General features: G+C 42.3%; 1 protein-coding gene across 1 annotated transcript in view; it reads right to left on the bottom strand.

The window, feature by feature from the left end:
* Positions 1-2595: 2595 nt before the first annotated feature.
* The window catches only part of LOC121552479 (rho GTPase-activating protein 18-like), a 30553-nt gene continuing 17775 nt past the window's right edge, over positions 2596-15373 (bottom strand). Inside the window, exons 3-15 of the mRNA XM_041865419.2 lie at positions 14044-14267; positions 13629-13689; positions 10757-10923; positions 7142-7307; positions 6253-6344; positions 5973-6050; positions 5565-5724; positions 5121-5203; positions 4814-5020; positions 4560-4706; positions 3941-4068; positions 3559-3614; positions 2596-2785 (exon numbers count right to left, since the gene is read on the bottom strand). Coding sequence (XP_041721353.2) covers positions 2691-2785; positions 3559-3614; positions 3941-4068; positions 4560-4706; positions 4814-5020; positions 5121-5203; positions 5565-5724; positions 5973-6050; positions 6253-6344; positions 7142-7307; positions 10757-10923; positions 13629-13689; positions 14044-14267 — 1664 coding nt within the window. The 3' untranslated portion in view covers positions 2596-2690. The remainder of the gene's footprint in view (positions 2786-3558; positions 3615-3940; positions 4069-4559; positions 4707-4813; positions 5021-5120; positions 5204-5564; positions 5725-5972; positions 6051-6252; positions 6345-7141; positions 7308-10756; positions 10924-13628; positions 13690-14043; positions 14268-15373) is intronic.

The raw sequence follows: 15373 nt of genomic DNA, 5'->3' as shown, positions 1-15373 counted from the left end.
GAGATCTGGAGACTGGCTAGGCCACTCCAGGACCTTGAAATGCTTCTTACGAAGCCACTCCTTCGTTGCCCGGGCGGTGTGTTTGGGATCATTGTCATGCTGAAAGACCCAGCCATGTTTCATCTTCAATGCCCTTGCTGATGGAAGGAGGTTTTCACTCAAAATCTCACGATACATGGCCCCATTCATTCTTTCCTTTACACGGATCAGTCGTCCTGGTCCCTTTGCAGAAAAACAGCCCCAAAGCATGATGTGTCCACCCCCATGCTTCACAGTAGGTATGGTGTTCTTTGGATGCAACTCAGCATTCTTTGTCCTCCAAACACGACGAGTTTAGTTTTTACCAAAAAGTTATATTTTGGTTTCATCTGACCATATGACATTCTCCCAATCCTCTTCTGGATCATCCAAATGCACTCTAGCAAACTTCAGACGGGCCTGGACATGTACTGGCTTAAGCAGGGGGACACGTCTGGCACTGCAGGATTTGAGTCCCTGGCGGCGTAGTGTGTTACTGATGGTAGGCTTTGTTACTTTGGTCCCAGCTCTCTGCAGGTCATTCACTAGGCCCCCCGTGTGGTTCTGGGATTTTTGCTCACCGTTCTTGTGATCATTTTGACCCCACGGGGTGAGATCTTGCGTGGAGCCCCAGATCGAGGGAGATTATCAGTGGTCTTGTATGTCTTCCATTTCCTAATAATTGCTCCCACAGTTGATTTCTTCAAACCAAGCTGCTTACCTATTGCAGATTCAGTCTTCCCAGCCTGGTGCAGGTCTACAATTTTGTTTCTGGTGTCCTTTGACAGCTCTTTGGTCTTGGCCATAGTGGAGTTTGGAGTGTGACTATTTGAGGTTGTGGACAGGTGTCTTTTATACTGATAACAAGTTCAAACAGGTGCCATTAATACAGGTAACGAGTGGAGGACAGAGGAGCCTCTTAAAGAAGAAGTTGCTTGTTTGTAGGTGACCAAATACTTATTTTCCACTATAATTTGCAAATAAATTCATTAAAAATCCTACAATGTGATTTTCTGGAGAAAAAAATTCTCAATTTGTCTGTCATAGTTGACGTGTACCTATGATGAAAATTACAGGCCTCTCTCATCTTTTTAAGTGGGAGAACTTGCACAATTGGTGGCTGACTAAATACTTTTTCCCCCCACTATAACTAGACGAACGTTCTTATCATATGACTGACTTCCTTACCAAATCTTTCAGCTTATATAATGCCCTTCCAATCTACTTTTATCATACACAGTTGCTAACCATTACTGATTGTCACTCCTCCACCACCATATCATGTGCCTCCTTGGTGTCGTGTGGCACCCTAGCCAGGCCATTCCATCACGTACCCATCCTAAGATTAGCACCAGTGGCCCCCAATCTATCTTGGCACACTGACCTTCTATTACTCACTTGTGATACCCCTAACAAATGGTGTGTCCTTGTCCTTTGTCACTCATGCAGTTTAGGAGTTTACACACATTAATTAATCTTGTATCACAAATCATCATAACAGAGTGGCACAGACTGGAGGTGGGAATCACAGGCTGCACCAGTATTCCAGAAATGGCTGGCCTCCTGGGCTTTTCACACACGACAGTGTCTAGGGTTTACCGAGAATGGTGCGGCAAACAAAAAACATCCAGTCAGCTGCAGTCCTGTAGGTGAAAACAGCTCGTTGATGAGAGAGGTCGAAGGAGAATGGCAAGAATCGTGCAAGCAGGCGGGCCACAAACAGACAAATAACGGCGCAGTACAACAGTGGTGTGCAGAACTGCATCTTGGAAAGCACAACTAGTCGGTCCTTGTCACGGATGACCTATTGCTGCAGACGACCACAGCGGGTTCCACTCCTATCAGCTAAAAACATGAAGCGGCTCCAATGGGTACGCGATCACCAACACTGGACAATTGAGTGGAAAAACATTGCCTGCTCTGATGAATCCCGGTTCCTGTTGCATCATGGTGATGGCAGAGTCAAGATTTGGCATAAGCATCATGAGTCCATGGCCCCATCCTGCCTGGTGTCAATGGTACAGGATGGTGGCAGTGGTGTAAAGGTGTAGGGAATGTTTTCCTGGCACATGTTAGGTCAACGTTTGAACGCCACACCTTGTAGAAACCATGCCCGAAGAATTCAGGCTGTTCTGGAGGCAAAGGGGTCCGACCCTGTACTAGATCGGTGCACCTAATAAACTGGACACTGAATGTATATTTCCACACTATGAGGTTGGAATAATTCTGTGAAATCATAAAAATTATGATTATGCCCATTTAGTGTAAGAGCTGTTTGAAAAGACCGCCTGAAAAGACCGTCTGAAATGTTTTGGTGGGATGGAGTCTTGGCCTGCCTGGCGACATCACCAGGCGGTATAAGTTAATAAACCAATAACAAAGACAGTTTCAAACCTCTCTGCCAATAACAGCTAATTTTCAGGTTACATATCTCTCCCATTACGCTCGTGCAATCAGGCCCATCACTCAGACCTGACAGTCCTATCAAAATTCATGCTTGAGAAATTGCCCTTTGCTAAGAAGCTATTTTTGTTTCTTTTTGACCATTTTTAATGGAAACCAATCACAGTAAGGTACTTTAATTGTTACCCAGAAATGATTTGATATTGAGATAAAAACGGCTGCATTGGACCTTTACGACATGGCTGGCAGGGTGTGAGCAGTCAGATATCCTATCTCTGGATGACCCACTTGATGACCCACTCTGCACTGGGATTCAGCTCCAACAGGTCTTTCATATAGGTCTCCTCATCCAGACAGCGCTCCTCTGTTCAGGAACAACACACAGCAAAGAACTAATCAGGTACTGTGACATATTGGGAAGGTGATGCTCTGCTGGGATTTGAACCATGTCCTTAAAACAAATGAAATACTTTGAATTTACAGCAGAATATGGTCTGAATCAAGTATACTGTAGGATGTTGACATTTCTCCATTTTTGACAGATAATACTATGTAATAGAAACATTGTTCTTGAGAAAAATATAAATGCCACAGAATACACTGAGTGTACAAAGCATTAGGGACGACTTCCTAATATTGAGTTGCACCCCCTTTTGCACTCAGAACAGCCTCAACTCGTCGGGGCATGGACTCTACAAGGTGTTAATCGTTCCACAGGGATGCTGGCCCATGTTGACTCCAATGCTTCCCACAGTTCTGTCAAATTGGCTGGATGTCCTTTGGATGGTGGACCATTCTTGATACACAAGGGAAACTGTTGAGCGTGAAAAATCCAGCAGCGTTGCAGTTCTTGACACAAACCTGTGTGCCTGGCACCTACTACCATACCCCATTCAAAGGCACTTAAATATTTTGTCTTGCCCATTCACCCTCTGAATGGCACACATACCCAATCCATGTCTCAATTGTCTCAAGGCTTAAACATCCTTCTTTACCCTGTCTCCTCCCCATTCATCTACACTGATTGAAGTGGATTTAACAAGTGACATCAATAAGGGATCCTAGCTTACACCTGGTCAGTCTGTACACTCAGCGTATATGAGATGGTTTGTGTGTTGAATGACTTTGCACACTTACTGATATTGCCTCCTATTTCATATAGGCACAGATCTTCTCTCTTCACAGACACAGAGCTAGAACACACAGACAACATAGTGAGGGATAAACAAAAACCCATGTTACAAATATACAGTGACATTCCAATTTGAGTGACATTTGAGTTTTATGTAACAGATGTGGGGAAATCTGAGCCATGCCATGCAGTGTCACTCAGCTGAGTTGGAGCAGAAATCGCAATTTCCATAGGATGCTCAGTTATACCACACACATTGTGTAAATGTCTCTGTACTGTAATTTAACTGCACTCAGAATGCAAGCCTTTAGTGTATGACGGGGGTGACAGTAGTTCCCCAGGGAGGATGGGGGACAGAAGAGGGAGAGGGAGGGGTGTTGGTCTCACCTCTTCTGGCTGAGGAAGCGGCTGAGGACATCAGACGCCTGCAGCTCTTCAGTCAACTGGACAGCCATGGAGACCTTAGAGAACTGAGGGGCCTGGACCCTGATGAAGCCCTGAGAACTACTGTCCGCCTAGGGATAGACAACAGACATGTCTCATCTAACCATCATAATAGTGTACACACTATAGTGTCGCTACTGTATTCCATACTACACCAATAAAAATTGTACAGAAGCTATATTATTATACAACATATCAAGCATTTCTCGAAAACTGCACTTCAATAACAATATTCTTTGGAGGTATTCAAAATCTATGTTATATTATTCAATTTCGTCATAAATCCATATTACCCATTATGCAGTTCCTTCATTATGAAGTAATTTTTTCAAACGTTAAAAACATAGTTGCAGTTCTACATATATCCACTAGGTGTCAGGGGGAGCCATTCCCTTTTGCCTCAGTTGAACCAGGAAGCCCAGAAGGCATTTGAGTTGGGTCATTCACATATTCTCCTCTTGATTCACTCAGGAGCATGGGTGTTCCCTCAGCCATAACTGCTTTTCAGTTACCATACACAGGTGCTAGACAGACGTCCTCCTTTGTCTGCTGCTGCTCTCACCTCTGAGGGGGGTTTCTCCTGTTTTTCAGGTTTCTCTCGGTCATAGGCAATCTTCTTTAAGAGTTTCCTCATGGCATGGTCTTTGCTAATTTTCTTCTGGTTCTCCGTGTTTTGTTTCCTGACTTGGTTCATTATGAATTTAGGAATCTGAAGTAGAAAAACTATAATAACATTACAAATATGGTACCAAAGTGCAATTTCAACTACAGTAGGCCTATAAAGTAACTATGTGAAAAAGATAGATTAGAGTGTACCGTCCAGAGCAGGTTTTGGTATCGGATGAGCAGTCTGACGATGATGGCGGTCTCTGTGGCCATGGAGAATTCCTGCTGCTTACTGATCTTGTTGCGGAAGCCTTTAAACATGAAGATGTTTGGAGCCATCACCATGGCAATGTTGTTCAAGGTCATCTTGTTCTGCTCTTTGTGGTCTATGATCCTCTGAAAGAACTCCATCAGCGCCTGAAACCACCATAAGATACATTACAATGTGTCCAACAGAAAACATGAGACTATACTGTATTGGCTAGAGAACTAACACAGAGAAAGCAGTTATATCTACCTTCAGGGCATCACGGCTGGACTCTGGAAGTAGCAGAACCAGCAAGTTGAGAGCCTGCAGCTGTTGCTTCTTAGTGGGTAGTTCTGTAAGGCAAGCAAAAGAATCACAACCACAATGGATTGTTTACTAACCCATAAGTCAACATGAGACAAATCAAGAATAGAATCAAGCTACATTTCTGAATGAGTATACCACAGGAGGTTGGTGGCAGCTTAATTGGGGAGAACGGGCTCGTGCTAATGACTGGAGCGGAATCAGTGGAATGGTATCAAATACATCCAACATGCAGGTGTTTGATGCCATTCTATTTGCGCCGTTCCGGCCATTATTATGACCCTCAGCAGCCTCCTTTGGAGTATACATACAGTGCACCATTGTGAGAGAAAGTGTGTAGCATGAGGAAAGTCTGATGCATAATGTCGTGCAGTATATAATGGGACTGACTGAGCACTGCCATGAAAGCACTGAGGTACTCCACAGTGAGCAGCGGGTGGGGAAGCTCCCTGATGAAGAGCTTGAGCAGGCTGGCTGCATCGTGCTGCTTCAGACTCTCCCAGGAGAACAGGCCCTCATAGAACTTCCCCTCCAGCTCCACATGCACCGCCTGCCAGCAGGACACATATGTTAATATACACACATACACACATTGTAGGCTTCATCACATAGGCCTACAGTATAACACTCATCATACATTCCACATATTCTGTCACCACACTAGCCCTTCCATTAGCTAAATGTTAATTTCCCTATAGCTACATTATGTTGTTGTTACAGCATGCAAATCCTTGCCCAGACACTGTATAGGCATCGGATAAACCATGAGTACATCTATCAAAAATGATGAACAATGACCTTGACTCTTGTGGCTGCTCCGGGTATCCGTAGAAGCCCCTCTGTGTCCAGACCCTCCTCCTCTATGTGAGAGATTAGCTGGAAACAATAGAACACTCTTATAAGCTTTAACCATCAAATCAACAGCAGATATGAGAATACCATTCACCACTACAGCAAACTGCAGAGATTTCTACTGCAGACCACAAATTTAGACATACTGTATGATTAAAGTGAACCGGGATCAGATTAAAGGGAACCAGGATCCCTGACTGTGTTAATGAGAGGTTGTGCTGCTCACCCTCTGCAGTATGATTGGCACCTTGGTCCCTGCCTGTCTCCTCTGGTCCTGCTCCAATAGGGTGGCCAGAGGAACTCCAAACAGGCCAGACTCTAGAACACAAACAACATAATTTCATCAGAGCTTCCTGAGACTAAGGGGGCTTTCACACCAAATTGGTTTGGAGCGTTTTTTCCAAAGTCTGGTGCGTTTTCGCCCTTAGTTCGGTTCGTTTGGACTGGTGTGAACACTATCTGCACTCGGGAGCGCACTAAACAATGCACCAATGCTCAAAAAGGGTGGTCTCGGTCCGATTCAATTCATACCATGGTGCAGGTGAGAACACAGTCCGGACCACAGAGAAAGAACCAGAGGTATTATTGGTTGCTTGACTGCGAGCATTTGATGAAATAACTTAATATATCTGAAACATTATGTGAGTAGCAGCGCATTTATGAGCACATCTGATGCAGATTAGGGGAGACGGGGGCTATACAGGGGATATAGGCTATTCACGTTGCAGTTAGAATGGCTATTGTGCTGTTTCCTCCCACATGTTGTTGGAATACCAAAGCAAAAGTACTAGGCCTGTGAAGTTTGGGACATACAAGATATGCCTCTTGATAATCATAGATGGATTTAACGTGAGCATTTTTCTCCAATAAACAAATTACCTGCATGAACACATGGTTCTGTTTAGGAATTTTAGGTTGTTTTACATTTGACAACGTGAAACCAACAGGACCAAATGAAAAAAATACAATGTAACAAATAAATCTAACTCTGATTCGAACTATAGCTCAAAACTATGTGTTCAAACGCCCTAAGTCAATGGGATAGTTATAAGGGCACTTAGATATACTGTTATATAGTAGTGTTCCATGCTAACAGATGTAGCATACTGGCTCACCTTTGACCTTGGGTTTGACTGCTTTGTGGGCCTTGAGGTCGATGCCTGCCGTGTCAAACAGAGCGGTCATCTCTATCAGTACCAGACGGTGCACCTTCTTCATATCCTGAGGGGACAGGTCCCCCATCTTGGTCAGCCCTGTCTTGTCTCTGCTTAGCTTGAAGTTCTGTCACACAGAGAAGAGAGAAGCAGAGGTTAACATAGGCAAGTTAGCAAACCCGACATTTTGAGTATCTGTGGTTATACCTTAATGTCACCACCAGGTGTCCCTAGAGCCAGAGATTCAAATGCACAAGTAGGCTAGAACAGTTTGGACTGTGAAACGTATTAGACAAAAAGGTTTTGATTGATAATCTGTGCAAACGGCAGCATTCAATGTCATATAACACTTACACTAGTACACAAGCAGTAGTCCTACATATTACAGTGTAAATGATGTATAGGCCTATATAAAAAACATTTTTGTCAATCATTTCTGATGTAGATATAAGAAAGCTCAGGATTTTCATTTTTTTGTTGTTGACATATTTCTCTGGGCAAAAAAACTATTTTCATACTTCCATTCATTTTTTAAAACCAATACCGGGTTATGTTCAGACGATTCCTGTGACACATGTGAGGGTAGTAGAACAAACGGAGAACACCATCATGTTCCTGAGAGTTCATTCGTTTGTAGCCCAAACAGTTCAGACGGTACAGACAGAAGTTGGCACATCGGCGGTACCGACTTCCGATGAGTCCTGTGGGGCTTGTGGGAGTCATAGAGCAAAACGGAGAACACCATCGTGTTCGTGAGAGTCTCGTCTTTCCATACAGTGGTCATACTAGTTTGGACGCTACAGACATTTTCATAAGAGGACCGATTTTCGGGATGTCTGCTGGTCTGACAAACAGTGCTGTAGCTCTGCCACTTTCTACCGCAGATGCGGAAGGGTTTACTTTTTCCACATTTTGTTGTGCTAAAGCCTGAATTTAAAATGGATTAAATAGAGATTTTTTTTATCACTGGCCTACAGACAATATCCCATAATGTCAAAGTGGAATTATGATTTTAGAAATGTTTACAAATTAATAAAAAATTAAAATAAATGTCTTGATTCAATACACATGCATCCCTTTTGTTATGGCAAGCCTAAATAAGTTCAGGAGTAAAATTTCACTTAACAAGTCACATAATACGTTAAATATACTTACTCTGTGTGCAATAATAGTGTTTAACATGGTTTTTTAATGACTACCTCATCTCTGTCCCCCACACATACAATTATCTGTAAGGTCCCGCAGTCGAGCAGTGAATTTCAAACACAGATCCAACCACAAAGACCAGGGAGGTTTTCCAATGCCTCGCAAAGAAGGGAACCTATTGGTAGATAAAGAAAACAGACATTGAATATTCCTTTGAGCATGGTGAAGTTATTAATTACACTTTGGCTGGTGTATCAATCCAAGTGTTATGTTTGGGGAAAATCCAAGTGTTATGTTTGGGGAAAATCCAATAAAACACATTAATGGGGTACCACTCTCCATATCTTCAAGCATAGTAGTGACTGCATCCTGTTATGGGTATGCTTGTAATCATTAAGGACTGGGGAGTTTCAGGATAAAAAAAGAAACGGAATGGAGCTAAGCACAGGCAAAATCCTAGAGGAAAACCTGGTTCAGTCTGCTTTCCACCAGACACTGGGAGATGAATTCATCTTTCAGCAGGACAATAACCTAAAACACAAGGCCAAATCTACACGAATTGTTTACTAAGAATGTTCCTGAGTGGCCGAGTTTTTACTTAAATCTACTTAAAGATCTATGGCAAGACCTGAAAGTGGTTGTCTAGCAATGATCAACAACCAATTTGACAGAGCTGGAAGAGTTCTGAAAATAATAATGGGCAAATGTTGCACAATCCAGGTGAGGAAAGCTCTTAGAGACTTACCCAGAAAGACCCAGCTGTAATCACTGCCAAAGGTGTTTCTACAAAGTATTGACTCAGGGGTGTGAATCCTTTTGTAAATAAGATATTTATGTATTTCATTTTCAATAAATGTCAAAAAATGTATACAAACTTGTTTTCACTTTGTGATTATTGGGTGTTGTTTGTAGATGGTTGAGAAAAAATCTATTTAATCAATTTTGAATTCAGGCTGTAATACAACAAAATGTGAAATAAGTGAAGGGGTATGAATACTTTCTCATGGCACTGTAGCCAAATGCGGTGATTGAGACGCAGCCCATACAAAACAACGGATATCTCTAGCTTAAACAGACAGATTTCAATGGGAATTGTTTTATTATGTTAATTATCCTGAACAAAAACATAAACGCAACATGCAACAATTTCTAAGATTTTACTGAGTTACAGTTCATATGAGGAAATCAGTAAATTGAAATTAATGAATTAGGCCGTAATCTATGGATTTCACATGAGTCGGAATACAGATATGCATCTGTTGGTCACAGATACCTTCAAAAAAATGGGCCACATAATGGGCCTCAGGAACTCGTCACAGTATTTTTGTACATTCAAATTGCCACTCGATAAAATGTAATTGTGTTCATTGTCCGTAGCTTATGCATGCCCATACCATAACCCCACTGCAACCATGGGGCTCTCTGTTCACAACGTTGACATCAACAAACCGCTCGCCCACACGATGCCACAAGGTGCACCTGTGTAATGATCATGCTGTTTAATCAGCTTCTTGATATGCCACACCTGTCAGGTGGATGGATTATCTTGGCAAAAGATAAATGTTCACTAACACGGATGTAAACAAATGTGTGCAAAAAAAATGCAAGAAATACGCTTTTTGTGCATATGGAACATTTCTGGGATCTTATATTTCAACTCATGAAACATGGGACCAACACTTTACATGTTGTATTTATATTTTTGTTCAGTATAGATTGACGCACGGGTGGCTAAGTAAACACAGTTCCTGCTGCTGACAAAAAACATATAAATATTTGAAATCCTTTGTCCCCAACCAGGCTATGGGAGCCCGCAATGTTGACGAGTGACACTTCCCGTTTTGATATTGTCGTGGAAATTCACCACCATGTTGTGGAAATTTCCACCAGGGACACTCGAAGTCAATCTTAAATGAATCATCCTTTATTATCAGCGAGCTGGAGAGGTTCCAACCAACTCAATGCACCATAGTACACATGTCAATCAGGAGCTCTGCTGGGGCAGTCCCAGCAGTTGTCTTATATACGGCTATATACAGACAAGTTATATTTGCATGATTTTGCATAATTAATTCATCATTAGCATTTTGTTTCATTCATGTGACCGACCAATACTGGTTCATAACCTGTGACAGACCAATACCTCACGAGGCTTCTTCTCTCTAAGCTGAGACCTTGAAACTGAGATATCTTTCGTTCTCAAAACAAAGGTCTGGGCCTACTGCCAAATTGCAGCTACTGATAGTGAGGATTTGTTCAGTCAGTCACTTGCATGAGCACAGAAAACAATTATTAGAAAAGCACATGAATAGAACACAGAAATTAGTTTTTAGACAAGCACAAACATTAAAAACGTCCATCACAACATGTAAACTTTGCTCCAGCTGAGAGGCTCAGTCAATCTGTGTGGTGGTGTTAATGTTTACTCACAGGTAGCTTATCGTCTGTGTCTGTCAGAGCCTCACTGCTGGCCTTTGAGCCCTCCTTATAGCCGAGGGCCTGATCAGAGAAGGACAGCTCTAGGTTGATGTCTGTCTCAGGTTCAGACACACTCTGCTCAGCAGGGCCAGCCTCATTCCCCTGCCCCACCACCTGATCTGTACACACACACACACACACACACACACACACCAGTGTGAATCTGAGCCATGGATATGCCAAACATTGTCAATAAGCAAGATTGAATTCACTATTGATAAGACTTAAAAAAGAGAGTGAATAATTCTAATCAAATTCTAATCAAAATTAAACGACTTGTTTTAATATCGGCCATTACAGGCACCATAATTGCTCCCCGTGGGCATATACAGTTGAAGTCGGAAGTTTACATACACTTAGGTTTGAGTCATTAAAACTAGTTATTCAGCCACTCCACAAATGTATTGTTAACAAACTATAGTTTTGGCAAGTCGGTTAGGACATCTACTTTGTGCATGACACAAGTAATTTTTCCAACAATTGTTTACAGACAGATTATTTCACTTATTATTCACTGTATCACAATTCCAGTGGGTCAGAAGTTTACATATACTAAGTTGACTGTGCCTTTAAACAGCTTGGAAAATTCCAGAAAATGATGTCATGGCTTTAGAAGCTTCTGATAGGCTAATTGACATAATTTGAGTCAATTGGAGGTGTACCTGTGGATGTATTTCAAGGCCTACCTTCAAACTCAGTGCCACTTTACTTGACATCATGGGAAAATCAAAAGAAATCAGCCAAGACCTCAGAAAAAAAATTGTAGACCTCCACAAGTCTGGTTCATCATTGGGAGCAATTTCCAAACGCCTGAAGGTACCACGTTCATCTGCGGCGGCAGGTAGCGTAGTGGGTAAGAGCGTTGTGCCAGTAACCGAAAGGTCGCTGGTTCTAATCCTTGAGCTGACTAGGTGAAAAATCTGTCGATGTGCCCTTAAGCAAGGCACTTAACTCTAATTGCTCATGTAAGTCGCTCTGGATAAGAGCGTCTGCTAAATGACTAAAATGTGAAAAATGTGTACAAACAATAGTACGCAAGTATAAACACCATGGGACCACGCAGCCGTCATACCACTCAGGAAGGAGACGTGTTCTGTCTCCTAGAGATGAACGTACTTTGGTGCAAAAAGTGCAAATCAATCCCAGAACAACAGGAAAGGACCTTGTGAAGATGCTGGAGGAAACAGGTACAAAAGTATCTATATCCACAGTAAAACGAGTCCTATATCAACATAACCTGAAAGGCCGCTCAGCAAGGAAGAAGAAACTGCTCCAAAACCGCCATAAAAAAGCCAGACTACGGTTTGCAACTGCACATGGGGACAAAGACCATACTTTTTGGATAAATGTCCTCTGGTCTGATGAAACAAAAATAGAACTGTTTGCCCATAATGACCATCGTTATGTTTGGAGGAAAAGGGGGGGCTTGCAAGCCGAAGAACACCATCCCAACCGTGAAGCACGGGGGTGGCAGCATCATGCTGTGGGGGTGCTTTGCTGCAGGAGGGACTGGTGCACTTCACAAAATAGATGGCATCATGAGGAAGGAAAATTATGTGGATATATTGAAGCAACATCTCAAGAAAAACTGAGTTTAAATGTATTTTGCTAAGGTGTATGTAAACTTCCGACTTCAACTGTAATATTAAGGTAGACTATGGAGGCTTTTGCGCAGATTCAAATTAATAACGAGAGCTGGCTAAAATTATGATAAAAAGGGGAAGAAGGATTACTGTTATACTATTCCAGGTATTCCTATGTGTGAGGCACATTCTCAAAAGAATCTGCCATTGATATGGCATTATAGGACTGAATAGTTTGGAGGAGCACGACTTTGGTAATTGGACGAGGGGTGCTCTTTGAAAATGGGGATGGATAGCCTACTTGAACAAGCAAAATGATGTATGCAGGTATGTGAATTGTGAATCATGAAAAAGCATGAGGGCAAAAACCTCCAAAATATTTCAAGGCACTAAGCTAATGGGGCGGCAGGTAGCCTAGTTAGACCGTTGGGCCAGTAACAGAAAGGTCGCTGGTTCGAATACCTGGAGCCAACAAGGTGAGAAATCTGTCTGTCTCCTTGAGCAAGGCATTTAACCTTATTTGCTCCAGGGGCACCAAACTACTATGGCTGATACTGTAAAACAACACAGTTCACTGCACCTATCCGGTATATGTGACAATAAAACAGGATAAAAATATGCACCTATACGAAACCAGCCTTGATTAAAGTGATACTTTAGGATTTTGGCAATGAGGCCCTTTATCTACTTCCCCAGAGTCAGATGAAATCATAGATGACTGGAAGTCTATGGGTAGACTTCCAGTCATTGCACTAACGCTAGTTAGCATTGGTTTGCGAAACTACCTATAAATTGTATCCATGAGTTCATCTGACTCTGGGGAAGTAGATAAAGGGCCTTATTGCCTCATAATCGAAATGGGGGGAACCATTTTTTTTTTTCTCGAAAATACGAGATTCACCAGCACAAAAGGCACACCTCTCTTTCCATGGGCACTGTGCGTCACGGCTGGATAGGCTGCGCTGCCGCTCTCAAAATCGATGCCATTATCAACTGCATTACCGTTAAGACCTGCTTTTTGTGGTTCTTAAAACTTCCCTTTAGCGCTGCATGAAATGTTCACTTTTGCGATTGTTTTTAAGGATACACCTCAAATATTGCCACCCCTGCAACCTCAGCGCAAGCGAGCTGATGTTAGACAGGTAAATTGCCAAACCTAGCATAAGGGGTGGAAAATGCCAGTGCGCCAGTTTTTCATGATGAAATTGACATTTGTGCCTCCTAGAACTTGTGGTACATACCATCTGTCATAATATTCATTTTTCTGTTTTCACTTCTCTCTGGTGACTTTGCTTCATCATCCTGCAACATAATACAGAACAAAAACAGGCTCTCATCAGAATGTAATATAGCTTATTTTGCACAATTAATGAATCAAACAAGATGATCTAACAGCTGATATTGTAGAAAGACTATATGTTTCTATTACCAATTGTGAACAGACTAAAGACAAGACTCTCATTAGGATAAGATATCCAGTTACCTATTACCTCACATTCTGGTGTTCATTAACAGACAATCTCCATGTGATTAGTAATGATGTTAACTGACTGTGGTAAACAAGTCAATGGGTTATTTCTGCAGTGAAGCATCTCAGGCATGACTGAGTTCTAAAACCAGGTTTGTGCGTGTTAACGGGACCTGTGGTAGGCTGACCTTCGACTCCGGTGTGCCCGGGAGTTTGAAGATGTCTCTGACGTCAGGTACGTGGTGCTGCTTGTTCCTCTTCCTGATGGTTTCAAAACGTTTCTCTACGGCGGCGGCCTGTGTGCGCGTTAGCGTGAACAACAGCCCCATCATGTCCTCGGGGTCCGACGCCGACTCGTCAAACAGAGTGGCCAGCCCTGCCTCCTTCAGCCATGCCTCCTCCTGTTCCCCCTCTACAGACAGACAGTAGTTGAGTTAGGTTGAGTCTTATGAGTTGATGATACACCAAAAGAGCTGTAGTATGTTAATGGAAAAGTGTGTAGGTCTAAACAATGAATAATAAAGAAACAAACAAGTAAGTCATAGATTATTACTGTGTAATTACTAATGTCAAAATGGCCAGATCATCTCCTTTCCAAGACCCCAACTTTCTTTTGGTTTTCCTATTGGAATAAGGTCACGCCAATCATCATAATTTTATTAGCCTCAGGCAGTCTGTAGTTTCCATTCTGATGACCAACCTGCTTATTCTCCTGCTTATTCTACCTCCTTAGAAGAAATTGCTTTTCTTTCTGATGTTTATTGTGTGTACAGCTAAATAACCACAATTAGTATCAGAGAGAGTGGTGTTGTATGTGTGTGTGGATCTTCATTAAACCTTGAACTGGAACTACTGCTTCCTCGTGTTCTGAACGGACACCCTGTGGTGGTTGCTACCGGCCTAAAATCCAGCACCTACGTTTTGTATCCCTTTTTATTGGTCCCTCGAATTCATAAACAACCCATATTTTTCAACTATTATAATTAGGCAATTTCTCTCTACCGAGGTGTGGGAATAGAAACAAACAAGGACATGAAACAGGGAAGGCTGTCTCACTCCTTAGCCCCTTAACCCAGGGGTTCCCAAACTTTTTTGGCCCACAACCCCATTTTGATCAGAAAATTCTCGCAACCCATGTGAAAGAAAATCTGTAATTAACAGCCAATGTTTACTTTTTTATTTGGGGCTATGGCAGTCAATTGAAAAGCATTCTAACAGTATTTCTGATTGTCTTCAACTCACCATCACATACTTTTAATGTGGGGCTATGACAGTCAATTGCAAATTAGTCTGACATAATGTCTCTTATCTCACGACCACTAATGAGATAGTTGTGCTTGATGCCTGTTGTGTCGGAGCTTGTCAAAGTCAGGGGGCGTGGTCGACAGTACGCACCTCATCTCTGCGGTCACATCCAACCTGGATCGACATTTGGTTTTAACGCAGACGAGAACACTGAATCCAGCTTCACACAGATATGAGCTGGCGAATGGTACCATGATTTTTAATGCTAAAAAG

Source organism: Coregonus clupeaformis, chromosome 36 (assembly GCF_020615455.1).
Source record: "Coregonus clupeaformis isolate EN_2021a chromosome 36, ASM2061545v1, whole genome shotgun sequence".
NCBI classification, from domain to species: Eukaryota; Metazoa; Chordata; class Actinopteri; order Salmoniformes; family Salmonidae; genus Coregonus; species Coregonus clupeaformis.
Note: the sequence above shows the minus strand (reverse complement) of the source record. Positions and strands in the feature narration are given on the sequence as shown.